The sequence below is a fragment of the Eubalaena glacialis genome, chromosome 14, assembly GCF_028564815.1.
Source record: "Eubalaena glacialis isolate mEubGla1 chromosome 14, mEubGla1.1.hap2.+ XY, whole genome shotgun sequence".
NCBI lineage: Eukaryota > Metazoa > Chordata > Mammalia > Artiodactyla > Balaenidae > Eubalaena > Eubalaena glacialis.
In genome coordinates this window covers 13,485,400-13,508,032 of record NC_083729.1, presented here as the reverse complement: position 1 = coordinate 13,508,032, position 22,633 = coordinate 13,485,400, and the positions used below count along the sequence as shown (strand labels likewise).

General features: G+C 42.9%; 1 protein-coding gene across 1 annotated transcript; it reads right to left on the bottom strand.

Annotated features, from left to right (window-relative positions):
• Window positions 1-493: 493 nt before the first annotated feature.
• Window positions 494-10,742, bottom strand: KCNS3 (potassium voltage-gated channel modifier subfamily S member 3). The gene is made up of 2 exons (XM_061211300.1): window positions 10,596-10,742; window positions 494-2,064 (listed from the first exon to the last, which is right to left on the bottom strand). Exon 2 carries the CDS (start codon window positions 2,006-2,008, stop codon window positions 533-535), a length of 1,476 nt encoding a protein of 491 aa, XP_061067283.1. The 5' UTR covers window positions 2,009-2,064; window positions 10,596-10,742; the 3' UTR covers window positions 494-532.
• Window positions 10,743-22,633: the final 11,891 nt, after the last annotated feature.

Sequence of the window (22,633 nt, the reverse complement as noted above, 5' to 3'; positions counted from 1 at the left end):
CGATTGTGAATATACTGAAATATACTCACTTGACATAAAAACATACGACCAAGACATTCTCTATACTGAATTAGGCAGTTTATTAGGCTCCTAATGTCCATGTTTAGAACGTGAACATGGATTGACATGCATCGTCTCATTTCGTGGATCTTACATGCATGTAGTCTTCAGTCAGCTGGGCCTTTGATTCTACTTGTCAGTAATTGAGTTAGCTCAATGTGAGTAAATGATAAACACAGAATGATACGTAAGCCGTAGCGAGAAATCCCACCCAATACCATGTACCTTTTGTTTTTCAAAAATCGTATCACAACTCTCTCTTGTAAAGAATAAATTTCAGAGCAAGGCATTTAATTCGCCTCACTGAAAAAAATAAAGACGTTTCTATCATTTCAGAGCAATGAAATGTCCAACTATGGCTGAAAAGTACACCCTGAGAATTAAATGATTTTAACGAACCCACTGAGGTTTATAAAGCTGTGTTAACCTAACATCGGTAAGGGACACGAGGTACAGGCACAAATGTCCCGGCTCATTTTGCTGTGCAATTCTCCAAGGATGCCACGTTATAAACATCCTCGTTGTCTTCGATGCTTGAAGCGTCTGTGGCATCGGGGTCACTCACCACGATGCCCACAGAAGAGAGACTGGTGATGAAGGCATGCATCCGCTGGGCATAAATGTCCCTAATGTTAAAGTAAGGGAGCTCATGATGCTTCTCTGGTGGGTCCTCACTACATTTGTCCACATCGATGTCCTTTTGCTTCTGGTAGTACTTGGAAAACTTGTTGAAGATAATGGTGATGGGAAGGGCCACCACCAAGATGCCACAGATGATGCACATGCTGGCGATAAGCTTCCCAGCCAAGGTGACTGGGTGGGTGTCTCCGTAGCCCACGGTTGTCATGCTGATGGTGGCCCACCACCAGCAGACAGGGATGCTGGTGAGGCTGGACGTGTGGTCATCTTTCTCCACAGAGTAGATAAGCACAGAAAAGATGGAAATGCCCACCGATAGGAAGAGAAGCAGCAGCCCAACTTCGTGGTAGCTATGCCTCAGTGTGGCACCGAGAGACCGAAGTCCTACCGAGTGCCGGGCAAGCTTGAGGATGCGGAAAATCCTCATAAGCCTAAGGATCTGGACCACCTTGCCCATGTTTTCAATGTCCTCACTCTCTTCCTTCTTGGTGTCTACAGCCAACGTGGCATAAAAGGGAATAATGGAGACGAAGTCGATTATGTTCAGAGGGTTTTTCCAGAATTTCTTCTGACAGGGAGCAGCAACTACCCGGATGGCCAGCTCGACGGTGAACCAAGCGATGCACGCGATCTCGACGCCTTCCAGCACGGGGTCGTCCACCTCCCCGTCCTCGTTCTGGAATTCCGACATGCTGTGGACGCACATGGCCACGATGGAGGCCAGCACCACGCTCAGGGAGGAGATGGCGATGAGCTTGGCCGACAGGCAGTAGGCTGGGTTTTCCATGCGAATCCAGATCTTCTTCCGGAGCTGACCGAATCGCAGCTTGTCAAACTTCTCCAGCTCCTTCTCGAACAGAGACGACTCTTCGAACGAGGAGTCGGCACTCACATCATTGCTTTTCTGGTCCCAGCCCTTGTCGTGGTTTTCCTCCTTGCGCTCCTGGTAGCGGTCCCTGCAGCAGGAATCGAGGAAGAGCTCGTCGATGCCCCAGTACTCGATCTCCTGGCAGAACGAGAACGCGCACAGCTTCTCCATGACGTGCAGCTTCCCCGTGTAATAAAAGTTCAGAACGTATCTGAACAGGGAGGGGTTCCGATCGAAATAGTACTCTTTATCGGCCACGCTGTAGTCATCACACAGCTCCAGGATGGCCTCTTCCGAGTGGCAGCTGAGCAGCTTCCCGAGCCTGGTGTGAGGAAAGCGCAGGAGGGTGCTCTGGTCGATGGACTGTTTAAAGCCCCCCACGTTCAAGTTGACAAGTTCCTTGTCTTGTCCAGGGCGATGGAAGATCTCACCAAACACCATGGTGGATACAGGCGGCGGAGAGCTGGCTGGGAAGGGAGACGGAGTTCACGCTGGACCTGGAAGGAACATAAGACGGCATTTAGCCCGGTCCCATGCAGCCAGCCGTGCCAAGCTTATTTTTAATCTTGGATGATGGGCTACATTAAAAGCAAAACAGAAAATGGGGGGGAAAAAAAAGAATATGCTATCCCCTTTTTGATTAGAAGAGAATCGACACAAAACAGGTTTTTGGTTTTCGTTTTTTTAAAAAATGGATTTATATATCCATTTTTTGGAAAAAGACTGCCATATAATTTGTATGAACCCCAATTCCTATTTCTCTATTTTTTAGCCATCCAAAATTACCTCCCACTCCCCCAAAAGCAATGCATTTGGGATCACTTACACAATACAAGCATCTCCAGTCTCAACCACGAGGCTTCCTCATTTGGAAATGCTCAATTCAGACATGACAGGCTATTTGCTGCCCGGCTTGTAGCTCATCTCTCCTGGCCCCTAGGGCTTGGTCGTGCACCCTCGGGAAGAGCTCTCTCCTCTGCTCTGCACCTTGTCCGCAACCCACACATCCCTGGGGGCTCAGCTCAGCTCTTACAAAAGATGTAGGTTTCCTCTTACGCGCCAATGTTTCACTCCGTTTAGAAAAGACCCTATTCCCCATGTTTGGATGTGGACAATCAAGAGGATATAATTATCTCCCTGTCCGTAAGTATCTTAAAAGATACAGTTACACTTCATGGGATGGGGTTTCAGGTACATCCACAAGGGAAGAAACTGACTTAGGGAACCTTTGCAAGTTAACCGCACTATCAGTTTCCTGACAGGACCAGGCTCCTCTGCCACCTCCTCCCTCCCTTCACAGTCTCCCACGCACTCCCAATCTGTGACACCCAAGTCTATACCGGCCCAGCACATACAGGCTATTTTATTCTTGACACTAACCAAGATGTACCAGAACCATTTCTCAGAGAGAAAATAATTGATTTTGACCATCATCCAATAGAATGATACTTCCTCAGAGCCAACGATGCAAATAAAAGAAAGGTAGGAAACTGTCATATACTGACTTCCAACCGAGTACTAGGAGATGTTTTGTTTTTATTACGTCTTTTAATCCTTCCAGTACTATAAGGTAGGTGTATAGGAAAATAGATACTCAGAGAAGTTGAGTAGAGCCACGATTTAAACCCAGGTTGGATTAACCCCCAAGCCCATGCTATTTCCACTACACACATCCCCCCCCCCATCCCTTCCTATTTTCTTTCCTTATTATAATCTAATAACCCAATGTGGGAAGTGTTATAACAGAAATGAGTCAAGCATCTTTGGGTTTATTGAGAGAAGAACAATGACCTCTGTCTGGAGAAGCTTCATGGCAGAGGTTCTATTCAGGTCAAATGTTAAAGGTGTAAGCAGAGCTGAGCAAAGAGGGAAAAGGACATTCCCAACCGAGGGTATCAAAAGGTGGGGACAAGCCAGACTGTAAAGAGACTTGTGTATCAATCTAAAGAGTCTGGACTTGATCCTGTAGGTAAGACCACTAAATCATCTTAATCAATAAGTGGGCATGGCTATATTTGTGACTGTAACTTGGAAAGACCCCACTGACAGCAGGAGGGAAGATTGCTGGTGGGAATGGCTGGAGCCAAGGAGGTAGGGCTTCGATAGAATAGGTGAGAGGACCCAAACTCATACAGCAGTGGTGTATATAAAGTGACAAATTCAAAAGTTTATAAAGTGGAATTGACAGGACTTGGTGATTGATTGGAAGGAAAAGATAAGGAAGTGGAAAGTCAAAAGGAGGATGTGTTTTCTACTCTGCATTAGTGGGTGACATCATTAGAGGACACATAAAGGTCAAGTAGGAATTTCTTGCCTTTATGTGTATGGGAAGCCAAATCTGTCGGCGAAACAAGAGATTCCTCCTCTGAAAAGGACACCCCAGAGGACGCAGCCTGAAAACACAGCCCTCTGCCATCCACCCTAGGAGGAAGCCTAGTGTCATAAGGAATACATGGCCATTTGCTCTGGACTCACCAGCACTGAATGCGTTCCCATGAAACCAGAGACCTCAGCCTGGCATGGCAAAACGCTTCGTAGATTTGCTGACCTCTTTAAAATACTTGATTTTTTTCTGCCTCTGCTTTCTGTTTTTAGTTAGAGATCTTCTCTGAAGGGCCTAAATCAGAGCTTACGGCTTGGTCCAAATATTTATGGAACCTCAGAAAGCTTTCAGAGGCTTTCATAAGCCTCTGAAAGCAGGCTTATGCTCATGGCAAGTAGAGTAGTAAAATGTTCCAAGGAACTAGTTTTACCTAAGCTAGCGTTAAGGCTTTAATGGGCATTATCTCCTGGTGGATTATTTTTTATCTCCTTGGCTCTCCTGGAAACCCACAATGGTAGAAAGCCACTGTCTGCCTTCATGATACTACCTGCTCAAGTCAGTCTCAATCAGAGAGTGTGCCATCCATTTCCTAACTGTTTCACAGTCACTTCTCCAAAGAACAATGTTATCAACCATAATATCCGTCTTCTTGCTCTGTCCTCCTTGCTTTGTATTGACTCCATGCCAGTAAAAGAGAGCCCATTCTGAGGTCCACTCATTCCTCAAAGTCTAATCACAAAAGCAACACACATCATAAAACCAGGGGTCTCTTGTTGTGGGACTTTCAGAAGAAAGAAAAAGGAAAGCATCTCTGGATCAGATCAAATGCTTCAGCTCAGAGGGCAAGATGAGATTCTCTACCTCACGATGGCCAGAGTACAGTGTTGATTTCTTAGGCTGTGTCTGGCCCATAGCAGCCTATGGAGGGCAGGGAAAAAGAAGACGCCCACTTTTACAGACCGTAGCAAGGTTCCCTTACATACAGCTAGTCCCTGGCCAATTACAAACAGTCCTTATATCATTTGCTCCTCGCTATTACCTTGGGATTTTGCAGATGAGGAAGCAGGATCAGAAGAGATGAATGGGCATCATGCAGCTATTAAGGGTCAGAACAAAACCCACGCCAGGGCTCCTTAGGCCAACCCCTCTGCTCTACAGCGTGCTGGCTCACACATCCAAAGTGGCATAAGAAAAGCAGATACTGAACATCATTATTTACAAGATTTCTATATTCAGGCCAGCATTTATTTAACAGCTATCACTTAGTCCCATTCAGAAAATACTTGCTGCATCAAAGGTATATCTATATATATTTAATATATATTTATATATAATATATATTTTATATATGAAGTTATATGTAAATGTACATATAAAGGGATGTATATTATATACACATATACTCACACTTAGTGTGAACCATATATATATATATAAATATATATATATTTAACTATGCACACACTAAATAAAAACATGGGTCAATTCCTCTGTAAGTGAGAAAAACTTCTCTAATTGTGACTAAAAATATAGAAAAAAATAACCAAAAAAATTTTGATTACATAAAAGTAAAATTTTTGGTATGGAAAAACATGCCATAAGCAATGTTAAAAAAGAGAATACAGGAAAAAAATATTTGCCACTTACATCACAGACAAGTGGTTAATATACCTAGCATGTAAAAAGCTTTAGACAGAGAAGAAAAAAGAGAACAACAATATAGAAAAACGGACCAGATATGAACAGATAGTTCACAGAAAAAATGCAAATGGGTCTTAAAACAGGAAAAAAAATGTTCTACCTTGCTCATAGTAAGAAAAATGCACATTAAACTTATGGTGCAATATCATATCCAATACCAAAATGGAAAAAAAGTCCAAAAATTGGGCTACATACTCTATTATCAAGTATATGGGGAAGCAAACATTTTCACAGACCGGGAATACAAAATGAAAGGGAATCTTATGAAGGGGAGTTTGGACATATCTAGCAAAACTGCCCACAAAATAGGAGAAAATATTTGCAAATCATATATCTGATAGGGGTCTAGTATCCAGAATAGGATTTAAAAAAAAAAAACTCTTACAACTCAACAGTAAAAAGACAAATGGGCAAAGGATTTTATAGACATTTCTCCAAAGATATATAAATGACCAAAAAGTACATGAAAAGATGCTCAGTGTCATTAGTCATTAGGAAAATACAAATCAAAATCACAATGAATTACCACTTCACACTACTAGGATGGTTATAATCAAAAAGTAATAATAATACAATATTGTATTGTGTTATAATACAATAACTGTTCGTGAGGATGTGGAGAAATTGGAACCCTCAAGCATTATGGGTAGCCATTTTGGAAAACAGTGAAAGAATGACAGAATTAAAATCTCACCATTTTGCAACTCATAATGAAATAACGGATCTGGGCAATGATCATAAATGGCTGCTAAAACCCAGATAAAAAGCTGATGGGGAGCTTCGTAACTGGTAGATTAGAGGAGCAATGCTGAACCCATTGATCAAGCCTGGTGTAACAAAAAGAGACACCAAGATAGAATGTGCCTCCTGATGGAAATATATACACAATTCGGAACTATACGGGCCCCCAAAACGTCAGACCTGAATTTGATCTAGCCTCTAGATCTACCAGTTGAAGTACAATAGAGATTTCAGAGGAACATGTTCAAAGACACTCTAGGGATGCAATCAGCAAAAACCAGACTGTGGGAAATTATACAGGACACATGACATGGATCAAATACGTGACATATCAAAGAGATCCAGCATGTGGCTTTGTATGGATGCTGACTTGAGCTAGCCAAATGCTTTTAAATATACATATGAAAATCAGGGACATGTGAACGCTAAACTAGACAGTTGATGACATAAAATGATAACTGTCAGTTTTTCAATGTGCTAATGGTATTGTAATTATGTTCTCAAAAAGAATCTTTATCTTTTGGAAATATATACTAAGATCTTATGGATAAAATTATACTACGTTTAGGATTCATTTCAAAATAATCCATTGATGAGGGGTTGGGAGGACAGGATGGAAGCACTGACATACAAGATGGCCATGAATTAACAATTATGACAATCATCGCAGCTGAGTGATGGGTACAGAGGAGGCTAATGCATTATTCTATTTTTGTACATGTTAAAATTCTCCATCAACAATGTTTTAAGAAAAATTTACTAAGCACCTTTTTGAGCCATGCACTGTGGTAAATGCTTTCATATACACTATTGTGCACCTTTTAACTCCCAGAATCTCAAGCAGTACCTCAGTGTAAGTACCCCTGGATGACTGAATCATTTCATTTAATTCTCCCGCAGTCCTACAGGGGTAGATCTTATACCCCGTGTTGCAAACAGGGAAATCTGAGGCTCATAGTTTAGCCAACATTATACAGCTTTTATAGGGCAAACTCTTTCCATTATGCCTCAAATATGAGTATTTAATTTTTTTTTAAGTGGGAGGAAGGAGGGACTGGTTGATCTTCAATTTTGCATCTTTTATCAGTCATCCTCATTAATGAATGCTATATTCTTTGGTAGGAGATTTGGTACTAGCATGCCAAGGACACATGTGGTCTCAAATCAGGCACATCTGTGGGTACCCAAGGCATCTGGCCGCAAGGTAGAAAAATCAAATGCTATTTTCATTCTCTTCCTCAAGAAGAGCTTCGGTTCATTGTATCAATCCTCCTGCCTACTATCAACCCAAATCACTCATGGTGAGAACACCATATACTGTATGTGGCCACCTTGTTCCTCTTGGTATTTGTAAGATTGAAAAGAAAGAACAGATGTCAAAAATCCAAGATATTCTCTGGCAGCTTAAAAGAAAAACCACATTGATCCACTTCTATCCCAGTGGCACCCATAAAGCCTTTCCAAAGCCATTAACCTCTTACCGCTCTCTTTGCTTCATGCTTTCAAAATCACTTTAAAAATACTCTCAAAATTGTGTCTTTTCAAGGGTGAGACATATACATGCACACATGTGCATGAGTAGCTTTGATAATGCACTTGATTTGCTCAGAAAAGTAACAAAAGCAAAACAAATACAAGCCACTTGTACTTGCTTTATTGGGCAGAACCACTTTTTAAAATCAATTCCATAAAAGTGAACAAAAAACCTTGATTCTTTTTTCCTTCCCACTTGTCCAAAATCTACATTAGTCCTAACATGAAATCAAAAAAAAAAAAAGGGGGGGCATACTAAATTGTATTTCTGGCCATGCCATATGAGAATATTCCAAGTAAAACTAAACAAATGTAAACAGATTTGAAAATCTAAATTCAATCCACACCCAAGTATTGAGCATCCTCTCACCAGGAACCTTCCCTGGTGATGATCTTCTCCTACAGCAAGCTCCCCGTACACTGGGGTGGGTAACGTGTAAGGAAAAGAAAATCAGAAGTCCATGTCGGGCTATAGAGGAGCAGAGAGTATAATGAAATGTCAGTGGCATTGCACGGTCCACCCTGACTGTGAATTTGGAAATGGAAATGCTAGTGGTCTTTGATTCAGACCTTTGTGAATCAGAGTGTTTTTACAGCAGCTAAAATAGCACAATCCTGAGAAAGAAACAGCTGTTTATGAGACATTTAGGAGGACATGTCCAGAGCCAGAGTACAGGACACACAAAACTTCAAAGAGCTTGCTGTATTTAAGTCTTTGTTTCCAGGGATCAGCATTTCCTGGGCATCCTGAGCCTTCTACATGGAGCCAATCCCCCCCAGTAGCCTTCCAAACGGTTCTTCTCAGCCCAGTGAGGAAGCCTGGATATAAAGTGTGATTCCCACTGGCCAAATAAACAGCAAGGAAACTCCCTCATGGTCTATTCCACATCTGACATGTTCCAACAGCATTAAGTGCAGCTGACAACACACCAATGGCATAGGTCCCAGGTCGCCCTAATTCAGAACATTCGTCACCTAAACCCAACTTTTAAATGTTGAACGGTAAGAAATGAACCCACCAGGTCCCCTTATCTGTGCTGAACTATCAGAAGCAACTAAAGAATAGAGAAAAATGTTAAGACTCCGAAAACTTGTGCTTGAGTTACCACTCCCCAGCTACATGACCTTGGGTGGGAGATTCTTGATCTACAAAAGATGATGTACACACCTTGATGATACAATAACAAATGCAAAAGTCTTTTGAAAACACAAAGCATAAGATACATGTAAAACCTTATTCCAAAAATAAGACATTAAGGTAACAGTATCCCTACCTCCCCTTTCCTGCCCCTACTTACTCCCTTCCCTCTCTTACCCCCTCCACCTGGACCCGTCATAGTAGGGTGGTACTTATTCCCTCTGGACTCTATTTAGTGTGGCCGATCCCCTCTGAAAACTCCAGGGATCCCTGTCATCCACGCAGCTCCTCTCCAAGCAGGAGGCCTGCTCAGAGGGCTGATTCAGTGAGACAAAAAGCCAGAAATCTCTCCTATTTGTAAAAAGCAAAGAACCACAGGTGAAAAATTTTCAACCAGAAACAGGAAAAATGTGGACTTTGTCCCAAGAGGGGAGCCTTAACTCTGCAGTAGTTCCATCTGAGTCACAGCTCCACCTGACTCATGTGACATGGAGGGACGCACACACAAAGGGCTGTCAGAGTGACATTCTGGTGTCCAGAAGAGGGAGTTCTGGAGCATTTGAACGCACCTACGCCAAATTAATAGCTCGCCCCTGCCCCTCCTTGCCAGCTCTGCTCACCTTTTCCCACAGCCCTGCAGGTGCATTTCTATTTGAGCCCCTACCACGAGGGATTAGAGTGTTTCTACACTTCTCTTTCTCCTCCACAAGTCTGACCATTGCTGTCACTAGACTCCAAGCTCTTCTGCAGAGGGGACCATGTCTCGTCATCTCCACAGCCCTTTATGCTAATTGCTGTCCACCGTCTAGTGAAAGACACTTTTATCTGGAAGAATTAACAAAAACTATCACCGTGTTTGTGAAAGAGCCAGCAGAAGGATCTAGATCAGGCATGGTGAAATGAAATGCTTCCAGTGGCCAAACAAGTCAGTTACACAAATGAAGTGATCAGGTTGGGGACTGTGGTGAACCACCCATGCTTGTCTAAGTGGCAAAGGCTACTCAGCACCAGAGTCCTTTGTGGGAACAGAGGGCCAGTCCAGGTGTATCTTACAGTGTTCCCGGAAAACCCAGAAATCCTGCTTTTTACGTGGTCTATCTCAACTGTAATTAGAATTGATCCAAAAAGTTTTTAACATTATGTGGCTCAAACAAAAATGTACCCCGGGGCCAGGCACTGCCAATAAGCCCTCAATCTGTGATCTCAGTGAGATTCTTACCAAGCCCAGCTCTACGCACCGATTTCAAGCCAGACTGACTCAAATGGACACAAATGGAACCTTGTCACAATAACTGTAGTGTCACTCCCTCAAGTCTGAACTACAAACAACAAAAGGGGGTGAGCCACATGGACGACGGAATCTTCCACAGTTGACCTGCCATGTCCCCCAGGACAACCGCAGCCCCATCCTTCCAGTCTGGCACTCTCCCTTTCTCCCTTAGTCATCTGCCCCAACTGCCCAGTGGATTTTACAGTCGGAAGAGTCTCCCTGATGTCTGACTTTCATTTCTGTCACTGCACTATACGGTGTGTTCTCCCCTTTCTTTGATAAGTAGTGGTGTCAGAGAAAACATCAGACAGGCAGCGCTTACCCTTGTGGTGCTGATGTCACACACTCTGCCCTCATCCTGCCCAGTGGAATGTCCATCGTCATCCAAGAAGCTCCGCCCTTCCTCCTTCACTGGAAAGTGTGGTGCACAGAGGCATTTAGTGGCCAAAAAGAAGAGAAGAATCCTGTTCTCTGGTTGTACTGGCCAAAGCAGTCGCTGGGAAATCACTCTCACCTGCAGAAGAAAACGTGAGTCAAGTTGTAACTCCAAGGGGAAAACACATACAAGAAGTTTTATCTCAGACTCAATGTCCTGGGTGTTTTACTGATTAGACCCACATCTTAGAGCCCCATCTAACTCTCAGGGACCCATCACTCCCACTGGACATGTGGCTACAGAGACATCAGGAAGTGATTCACAACCACTTTCAGGCCCCAGGACCCTCAGATCTTGACTGGAGTGGACACGTGGGACATCTCCACTGACCCCAAGGCCAAGAAAATATCCAAGGATAAAACGAGGCACTAGAATTAGGACTGCAGTCACCTCCCACACAGCTTCTTCTAGGAGCATTATTTTCTTAGCTAATTGATCAAGGATATACTTATAAACCTCTAAATGAGCACCTTTAATACACATTAGAGACCAAGTTCTGAGTGTGACTGCACTAATAGAACGAATACTGCCGCTCTAATTTGAAATCAATAGGTTTCGAAGGCTGGCCAAATTCCATTTTGCTTCATTTGGCCATTGTCATATTTCACAGATCAGAAATGACTACAGGTGTTAGATCAAAGTTCTCTAGTTAATGTGTGTGTGTGTGTGTGTGTGTGTGTGTGTGTGTGTGATGTATGGGGGAGACTTAACTTTGTATCAAAACAAATAAAAGGACAAATTCCAATTTTTCGCTCTGAAAAAAATTAAAGAAAGTAAAAAATATCCCTTCAATTCCCAACAAGGTAAGCCCTGCCTCACAGTGGCGCATTCCCATAGATTTATACTAGCATCTAAGCATCTATCCATTGATTTTCATGTTTTCCAATCAATGCTAGGTTGAAAGGGAAGGAGGAGAAGATAAAGAAGAAAACATTGATTCTGAGCTTCCGAAAGAAGTGAAAGCAGTGCCGCCAGCTATGTCAGTCATTACAAACTTTCATTATAGTTGAAGCTCTGCCCAGCGTTATCCAGGGCATTGGGATTACAACAAGATGCAGTGCCTGCCCTCAACCCCACCCCAGGAGCCCACAGACCCCAAACCAAACAACAAAGTGGAGGTGTCCTACCAACACCCACGGGGCAGTGAGAGGGAGCAAAGCAGGAATGGTTTCCAAGCCGGTCCCAACAATGGCCAGAGCAATCCTTCAGTGAATTTCCAGCTCTAATAGAGATGATAATGAGGAAGGATCCAGAAAACAATGCAGCATTACTCAAACTGAACTTCTGAGATGGGACGCTTGGCAAAAGAGGTAGAGAAATCTCAACAGGGATAAATAAAATCAATTCAGGAGCTAACATCCTCCTTCCCCTCCTCCCCCTCCTCTTCCTTCTCCTCCACAGACTACCAGCAGCACCTCAAAGGGTTAGCCTCAGATATTTGTGTTTCACTTGAAATGCAGAAATGTTGTGCCTTTTTTAAAGGATACAGCACATATATATAGGCTTCCTTTCCCTAGCAGACGCCTTTCCAAATGTAGCACATTTTAAAGAAAGGTAAGATTAATCTGGCTAGGAGATAATTAATTAACTGCAAACAGCTTTGATATGACTATATTAATTACTGAAGAAAAAAATTAACAAAGTCCTTAGGCTATTCAGCACTTCTAAGAAACCCCAGCACTGCTGGGCACTGGCTCATCCCGCAGAAGGATGGGGCTGGCCCAGGGACAGACTATGAGGTTAGCCAAATATATCTTTTTTTACAAAAACTGATGCCCAGTGGGCATGAATGTCTGATGCACGAATAACATCCCAGGCTATCTTTTTCTCTCTCCTTCCCCCAAAACTCAGAATTCTTGTGCCTTCCCTCATTTCCCATCACCATGATTTCTGTCCAAAAAACTGGATTTTTGGAAAACATGTAAAATTAGTCAGTACCTCTCTACATGAATTTATGTCAATTTACTCCCTGCTTAGGGCATTCACACACTAGGTGTGACCTCGCCACGTAAAATGGTAACTAGCATTTTCCGAGTCCCTACAACACACCAGGAACCTTCCCAAGTGTTTCACACACATCACCTTCCTCCTCAACCACTGTAAGGGGTAAGTGCTGATAGTCCCATTTTATAGGTGGGACATTGAGGCTCAGAGGAGTTGTCTGCCCAAAGTTCCACACCTAATGAGTGCCAGAGACAGGACTCAAATTCAGGTAGGTCTGCCTGATTTCAATTAGTGTAGAAAATCAAGGTCCTCTTTTAGTTGTTGGGGAAACTTAAGAAAGGATTGGTAGAGGTGGCAGAACGTGGCCCAAACCAGCAGGTTTGGGGGGAAGAAAAATGTGTACATCCAACACGTTCTCTCCTTCCTGCTTAACAATCCCACCAAATGGTTCTGTCTCTCTGTGTTCCTATCATCCGTATCAGTGTGCAACTGTTCAAAAAAAAGACTGGATCATTTGTGATTTAGCACTTAAGCAGGTTTCTGACTTTGGTCAGTGATTCAGCAGGATCCTGGCAAAACACATCGAGCTCACTCAAGTATTGCTAGCCTCTGCATAATTCCTCTCGTCACAGGACAAAGGGAGACCCTCTGTGGCATCCTTGGACTCCCCTCTAGCCTGGCTGTATTTCTTGGTGGGTTGACTACAGCCTTCAAAAATGAACAAGATGACTGCCTCCAATACTGAGAGGGAAAAGGTGAAGATTAAGTGGCATATCAGACTCTTTCATCATCCTGAGGCCTGACATCCAATCTTGGAACAGAACGAGGAAAATCAAACGAACAAGCAGACATTACACAGGAGTGATAATAATGCCCTCCATCCCTCTCCCAGAACTCAGAATCACAGGGATAAGGTTGCTCTCCCAAAATTAAACTCCAAAATCAGTGCCGGAGAGCTCAAAGCAGACACTCCAAGTGACACTGCAGCCTAGGTCTGTGTCCTCTGTACTTGCAGAGAATGCTGAGAGCACCTGTCATGGCCCTGCTCACATTCTTCCGAAATGTCGTCACCCCAGTGCCACCCAGTAGACTGAGAAGCCTCCATTTAGGGACAGAGTCCTAATATCAATCTTCAAATGATGTTACCCAATGATGCTTGACACGTTTTTATGGAACCAATTCCTCTCCCCCAAGCCAACAAGACTAAAAAGTAAATTAATTAAAAGAATCAATATGGATAATGGAAAGCAGTGGGTCAGCAATGGAAACAGAGGAGGAAAAGTGTAAAAGATCAAAATGGGCTGCCAAGACCCATTCCAGCACTTCCTAAAGGAGAAGAGTCTTATCCTGAAGACACAACATCTCCAACACTGATGTGATATATCTTGAGTGGAGGTTTAAGACCTCAGAGTTTCAGGTATCACTAGATACCCCAAAATCTCCCCTTGTTCTGATTCCAGGCTCCCTGAGGCACCTGCTAGCAATTTCATTTCCCAGGCTCCTTGCCAACAGACAGCATATAAGCTATGCAGCCAACACGAGCACCCACTCTGTCCACCAGTTCTATTTATTAGTGGAATTTAATAAGGCAAAAAGAAGTTTATTTACTCACCTTCCTGGGGGTTTCTATTCAGGTCAGCCTCCTAGAGTTTAATCAGCTCTGGGACATCTGAAAGTGAGTTTCTGAAGTTGCAAGTCTGAGAGAGAGCTGACCCCGATCTGTGATAAGGTTACCAGGTAAATGACACCTTGAAGCACCCTCCTGGCAACCAGCTAGCTCCTCTGGAGACATTCTGACCTTGCAAACATCTACAGCAGGGATGCTCGGCCTCAGCGCTATAGACATTTTGAGGCCAGATCATTATTTTTCCTGGGCGCTGTCCTACACACCGTACAATGTTGAGCAGCACCCCTGGCCTCTACCCACTAGATGACAGCAGTACCCCTCCTCCCGACGCCCCTGGTGCGACAACCACAGTGTCTCTAGATATTGCCAAATGGCCCCTCGAGAACAAAATCATCCCCAGTTGTGAACCACTGCTCAACGAGCAGGGTGAAAAAACCTCAGACACCTATCTGGGATCTGGAAGTTCAGAAAGGTCAGAATGACAGATAGTACTAATAACTTCATCTGCTGACGGGGGCTGGGGAAATTTCCCCAAAACACTTATTCTTTTAGAATTCAGTCCTGGCATGTCTGGTGTCAGACAAGCAAAAACTTTGCAAATGAGGAAAGATAAAAGCAAGGTTAACCTTTTGTTGAAACTCAAAGCAGGCTTCACACAACGTGAGTCAGGAGTAAAGGTGAGTGATTTTCTCTGAGAGTCTGTCTTATGCTTGCTAATGTTTTTGGCGCCAGAATAACACACAGGGCCCGTGCACTAATATAGTTTCAAAGATGGTGGCCTACTTCCTGTGGGGCCATGGTGCTCCTGCTGGCCACACCCACTCCTAACCAAATCTGTCAATCTTGCGGAAACTCATTGATATTCCAGGAAAAGATGCAAATATATACCAGTTTTGTAGTCTCGCCCCTATTCATCATCCACAGACCAATTTTCAATAAAATTAAAGAGTAATGAGATAATACAAATAATAAGAAAAGGTGAAATTTGACTTCACCTCTACCTTGCTTCACTAGTGAGAAGTGCGGTCCAGGGTTTTGCTTAAATAAAATTAAAATATCGCAATCAGGCCACCATAATGGAATTTAATGTGCCAGTAAATTATGTTTATATTTAAATCCTATAATCCAAAGCAATCAGAATAATACAACACTGTTTAGTTGATTCAGAAAGTAGATTACTAAGAATATCTCCAAACGACTTAGTTTTTCCAAACTATCAAATTTCAAGAAGTACCTTAAGTTAATATGAAAAATCCTTGAATTAACAATGATTTTTTTTTCCCTTTATTTTGCTCTGTCCCAAGAAGAAAATGAAAACTTCCCAGGGTCTAACATACTCAGGAATTAAAAATAAATTGATAGGAGTTCTGGTCTTCGGAGAGCAAACCAGTAAGTGTTTTCTAAAGCAAGGCCTCTAAATGACATTTGAAAGGTTAATATAAATTATTTTTCTCTTGGCCATCCAGAATGAGTGAATGCAATACTATCCCCAGAAATCCCAAGGGCTGGAAGCACAGGTAACTAAACACCACTGTCCTCTTCTCGGGTTCTATTCCTAGACAACCTCCCCTGGGGAACAGAGGGAGGGGGCAGGCAGCTGCCGAGTCACCTCCAAAGACAATCCACAGAAAGAAAGCCCTGTGGAAGGGTGAGCATCGCATAAGAAAAAGCAAAACCACACAGTCACTGACCTTTGCATGGTCCTCCAGGACTGCCACCATTCCATTGGCCCCAGGAAGGAATACCCTGGTTCCCTCCACCTTGCAGGAGTCCCCCTGCTTTGTGGCTGACCAAAAACAGGGGCTCAGCCTGCAGCCAGGAAACAGGCAAATCAGCTCACCCGGGGGCTTTAGACTGTGCTTGGGCTTGTCTGTCCCCACGTTTTCAATGGCTGACGCATCAAACATCTACACTAACACAGTGATAGAATAAGCAACTGAAAGCAAACAGTTCTGGGAGGGTGCAGGGAAAAAAACCTATCATGCAATGATAGTAGCAGTGCCAGTCGGTTAAAGGAAACCTTCTGGAGGACACTAGTAATGTGTGTCACAAAATCCCACAGTTTCACATTTTGGAATGTATCCTGAGGAAATAAATCAGACACGTGTCCAAAGATGTAGATACAAGGATGTTCACTGCATCATTAATTATTCATAAGTGTAAAAAGTCAAAGGCAACCTAAAAGTCCATCAGTAAGGGAATGGTTAAGTAGATTAGGAGGCAGCCATGCGATGGAATACTCTGTGGCCATTAAAAACACTGACATGATAGTAAGAGCTCTGCATACCGAGTCAGGCCCCGCTCTAAGTGTTTACATGCCTGAACCCACTTAATCTCACAACGCTGGTACAAGTAATATTTTTATTGGATTCATTTTACAGACAGAGAAACTGGTAAATAGAGAAGTTAACTAACTCTCCAGGATCAACAGCTCTTAAGTGATAGTTTCATGGTTTGAACTCAAACAATAATACTCTAAAGCTCTTCTCTTATCCACTGTGCTCCACTGCCCATAGATTCATGAATAGATAGTCACAATATGCTAAGGAAAAGAAGAAAATAATTATAATACAATAGTGTCATGATTCTGATCTTTATAAACGATGTCTGACTTCATAAAATGAAAAAAAAGAAATCTATAAGAATATGCACCAAAATGTGAAATGCATTCTCTCTGGATGATGGAATTTGGGTGATTTTTTTCCTTCTACTCTATACCTCCAACACTGTGCAACTTTCTTTACAAGTATTACAAAACACTTAGGAAAAGAGTTATTTCTACTTGAGAACATAAAAGGTCATAAGCAGCCTTGGTCAGTATTTGGGAAGGGAGGAGAGGGAGTGGGGTAGACATTAAGTGAACTTACAGATCTGAGTGAAAGAGAACCCTCTGCCGACGTGCTGTGGCATCATTTGTAGGAATCATAAGCTTCTGCTGTTCATTCCCATCTGCTTTAGGGCAGGCCCTGTCCTGGGAACTACGGAGAACAAAACACAACATGGCTCTTGCCCTCACAGCTTACAGCAGCTTAGAAGAGCTTGGAGGACGGTAAATAGGTAAATAAACAACTGCAACCCAAGGCAGAGTATGAACACTAGGGGAGGTACCAAAAAGGTGCTGCAGTTCAGAGGAAGTAAAGGGTCCTCCTCAGATAGGGAAGGAAGGACAACTACATAACCAGGTGTATCAGAGCTGAGCCCCGAGAGTCGGGTCAGATGTGTACAAGTAAAGGAGACAGGTAAGCGTAAGGCTGTTCTCCAAGCAGAGGAAAGAACACATGTAAAGACATGGAGGCTAAAAAGCTTGTGGTAGGTACAGAGAGCAGAAAATGGGTGAGTTTGGCCAAGATATAGCCCTATGACCTGGGCTATTTATTTATTTAATTTTATTTAACTTTTTTTTTTCCTTGGCCATGCCGTGCGGCTTGTGAGATCTTAGTTCCCCAACCAGGGATCAAACCCAGGCCCCCTGCAGTGGAAGCTCAGAGTCCTAACCACTGGACTGCCAGGGAAGTCCCTGGCCATATTTAAATAAATTCTTTCTTCTTAGAATATGAAGAATTCTGCCTGTACCGTCCACACCTTTGTGAGCCAGGAGTTACCCAGGTGAGAGATGTCTCTGTGGAAGGGAAATGGATTGCACGTGGCCATACAGAAAATCTGCTAAAACAAAGGGACCACACCCCAGGTCTTCTGAACTATTCAGTCACAAGGAACCAGTCAGAAAAATTAAAAAACAAAAAAAACAAACAAATAAAAAACCCTCTTGGAGTTATCACTGTTCTAGAACATCTGAAAAATTAGAGGCTGCCACCAGGTAGAGCAGTGCGTCAGGAACTGCAGTGATCTGAAATGGCTAGATCATCTTTAATGAGTTAATAAAGAAGAACATATACCTGTATTGTTAAGTCATAAATTGGTTTTAGTATTTTAATGACTGTATTTGCATACAATTGGATTCTTTTTTATCTTGTGACTTTTTTTTCTTTGCATTTAAAAATGCTATTCTGAAAAGTGGTCCATAGGCTTCCCAGACTACCAAAGGGGTCCGTGGCACAAAAACAGTTGAGAATGCCGTAGCTGGAGATCCTGTCAAAATGTAAGTCACTTCACTTACAGCAGTGGCTTCCATCTTACTCAGAGTAAAATCTCCCCTCCCCCACCTGACTTATCTGATTTCATTTCCTACTCCTCTCACTCTCTTTCATTCCCATACTGGTCTCTGTAAGAGTCCTTAATCATGCCAAGTGAGGCATATTCCTGCCTCAGGGTCTTTGCACTGGCTGATCTCTGTGCCTAGAATGCTCTCTCTCCAGGTGATTGCATGGCTCCTTCCTCACTTCTCTCAGGTCTTTAGTCAAATGATAGCTTCTCAGTGACACCTTCCTTGGTTACCCTATCTAAAATATCCCTCAGTGAAACTCCAATCCTCCTTCCTTACTTTATTTTTTCCCCTTAGCATTTGTTAATCCCTAAAATACACACAGAGACATATGCTTTGTTTCTTTATTTTATTTATAGTTTGTTTCCCCACTTGGATATGAGCTCCATGAAAGCAGAAACTTTTGCTTTATGCATCACTGTAACCCCCAGTGCCTTGAAACTCACATGACACATACGAGGTTCTTAAAAATTACATGTTGAATTGACTGATAATCAATTAGTTGGTTTACATTTATCATATAGCTTGGCTACTGGCTGCTTCCATCCCATGTCGAATTTTAAAGTCTTTCTTGCCCATTGCACTACTGGGAGAAAAGAAAAATCATAGCAAATGTGGGTTTGAAATTGTGGTCACCACAGAAGAAAAGTAGTTATTTATCAGCCACTGCAGAAGGGAGATACATTTTTTTCCTTAATAAAAAGAGTTTTACATCAAAGACAAGATAGTTCTAACACACACACACACACACACACACACACACACACACACACACACAATAAGTTAGATCAAGCTATAGCATAACAAATACAAAAAAAGTAAATGGAAAAATTAGCATATGGCACAAAACCAATAAAAGCACACAAACCCAGACTGAAACAGAAGGAATGCTGGTTGATAAGATCATCACACAGATTCCACCTGGCAAATGATAAAAAAAGGAAATGGACAGCTTACAAAGGCATAAGTAAATGCAGGTAATAAATCACCACATGGCCACAGCTTGACTTAACTTGCTGTTGTTAAAATGTAGAATTACCCCTCTGAAGGCACTGCTGCTTACATATCAGAATAGCAAAACTGCATTTAATGCTGGTAAAATCAGAAGTTCACAGGGCCGTCTTCATAGACATATAAAGCACCTCACGCGATTCTATACCCTGGAAGCAGGTAGTTTTAATAAGAACAACCTTTTTCTTGTAGGATAATCTGCTAAACAACCAAAGCCAAGACTGGACTCCTTGTAGTTATAAAATGTAAGTCAAGGGTAAATGAAGAAAGTACTATTTTATATCGCACACGTCCTTATATAGATATGCTGAAGGCATTCACATATCAAAAAATAACACAAAATAAAATCTCCCAACCCCAAATTCCTCTTTGCAACACAGCTGCTTGAAAACATTTTTTACACTCATCCTTCCTTCTTCTGCTACAATACCTACCCTAACGCCGCACTAAGTGTTTTTGCTAAAGGCACCTTCAGGTGACCAATCCCGTCTGTGCGTGACTCACTTGTCCAAGGCATCTGTCACTGCTGACCTCGCGGCCCCTGCCGTTCACTGACGCCACTTGTCTGGCTACTTATTCTTGGTTTCCTATGAAACTCTGCTTCCTCTTCCCAAATCTTAAATCTGAGGTCACAAAATAAAATACCTGCAGGGGCTCGGCAGGTGCCCAAAATGAGAAAGAAGGTCACCTGGCCATTGTGACAAGCTGGAGACCACCAGCCCTGCCAAAAAAGGACCGCTGTCCCTTATCTGTGAGCATCAGGTGGCCAGACTGCCCCACACTGTCAAGAATGCCCACAAATCTTATTTTTATGGGAACTTTCCCAACTTTTTCACTGTTATCAACTTCGTTGTTAATGTTTTAATACTGGAAGCCAAATCAAACAGATCTGTAGCCTGGATACAATCTGCAGGCCTCAAGTCTGTGTCACCTCCCCACCCCGTGGGTTCTTCCTCGTCCCGCTGTTCTTCTCCCTGAAAATTTCACCCAACTCCAGAGGTCAGGGGTGGATCTCCAGCCCTAAGATTCCTCCTACATTGTGGACTCATGGAACTGCCTACTGGATGTATCCATTCAACTGTCCTAATGGGACCTTGAAATAAACACATCCACACTTTCCCTGCATCCTCTGCTCCCAAATATCTCTCAAATCCCTTTCCTTCCCCTCTCTCTCTCCTGCCTCTGCTTTAATTCAGACACTTGGTATTTTTCCATGGTTTACTCAATAGACTTTTGACTGTCCTCCCTGCCTTAGGCCTGTCCCCATTCCCTACTCTCAAGTTCATTCTTCAATCCAAGCTAACGTTACCTTCTAAAATGCACAGCCTTAATGTCCTTGATGGCTTCCTTGGCCTTCAGGATAAACTCTGGATCCAGACCGCTTGAGTCTGAATCCCAGCTCCGTCACTCTCTAGCCATGTGACTTGGGCAAGACATTTAAGTTCTCTGAGCCTCAATTTCCTCATTTGTGAAACATGGCTACAAAATATCACATACCACATCGGGCAGTGACAAGGACTAGAAATGAGATAATACAAATAAAGCTCTCTGTGCTTGGTACATAGTTAATGCTCAGTTAAACGTTAGCTGTCCGTATTATTATCATTACTCATCCATTATCTTCGCCTGTCACAACCCAACTCAAACTCTAGAACTGTAAAGAATTACTTGAAGTTCTCCACAAGTGCCCCCAACTTCTCACTTGTTTGCTCAGAATGCCCTTCAAGACTCATAGTCTCTATCATAGTCTTCAAAACCAAGCCCTGACCCCTGACCTCTCCCTATCCCCAAACCAGGTCCCCCCATCCCCCATCCGCCAGTATCGGCCTCCATCTGAGAATATAACTTGCTGAGCTGCAGTAGAATTTCCTCGAAGCCTCCACCATGACCCTGTGAGCTCCTCAAAGGCAGGGCCTATTTTTTTCTTAATTTTTGCATCCTTAATGCCCAGCAAGAAACAATGAATGAATGAATGATCTTCTTTCATCCTCAGATCCACCCAGAGAGGCAGGCATTATTATAATCCACCACTTACGGATGAGGAAATTGAGGTCCAGAATGGTTAAGTACACCTGGGAGATGGTAAGCCCTGGGCCCAAGCCCGGCTCCCTGACTGAGGCCCGTGTGGGTAAGCTGGTCATACTCTGCTCCTGTTGGCTGTCTGTCCTCACACACCAGGCTCATGTACTTACAGCAAACTTCATTTTTATCCTATATCCCTAAATAAGTGTGGGAAGAATACATGTAACCTTTATCGTCTCATGTTCTTTCTATGAAAAGCTACAAGATATCTTCAAAGGTCATTGTATAGAGCACAGGTGTTCAATACAAGGGTCACAATTTTTTTGTGCATTTTTCTCAACAAAGTATGTACAGTCAGTCTTCCTGATAGTATCTAAAGCTAAGGTTCAAATTCATAGGCAAGAGCATAGACTCTGTACTTAGCCTGACTTGATTTGAATTCCAATTCTGCCACTTTCTAGTTCTATGACTTGGGTAAATTATTAAAATCTCTCATTGATGTTTCTTCATCTGTTGGTAGATACATAGATTAGGTAGATAGGTAGACAGATAGATAGATAGATGAACAAGTAATATAAGATAAATTGATAATACCTACCTCAAAGTATTGTTATGAGAAATAAATGAGTTATTATGTATATCACATTTCGAGCAGTACCCAATACTTTATATAAGTACTACATAAATATTGCCAGAGCCTTGGGCATCATCTGAGTAAGAACTGAAATTCTAAATACACAGAGATTGCCCCATCTCTTTGATGCTATTTTCACACACACACGCACACACACACGCCCAGGTAGGCACACCTGCAGCCAGGAACACCTGCAGCAACACCGCAACATTCATTGGCAGGGCCTTAGTCTCCGGTGTCCCTTTCAGTACTTCCCTCGTTCCCTTTCAGCAAACGCCATCCTGTGTTTGCCCTGTTCCCCTTTCAAAACCAGTAGAAAAGGCTATGAGATTAGTCTCCATGCTCTGGTGTGAAGTAAGGCCTTCGGACACTTCCCACATCACCGAAGGCTCTTTGGATACAAACAACAACTGGGGTGGCTCGCTAACAAATCCAATGTGCGTCAGTCAGAAGGCTATCTGAAGCTCTCAGGACCAAAGAGAAGTCTGAAGAGCCACACCTGGCAACAGACAGGAGCCAGGGCA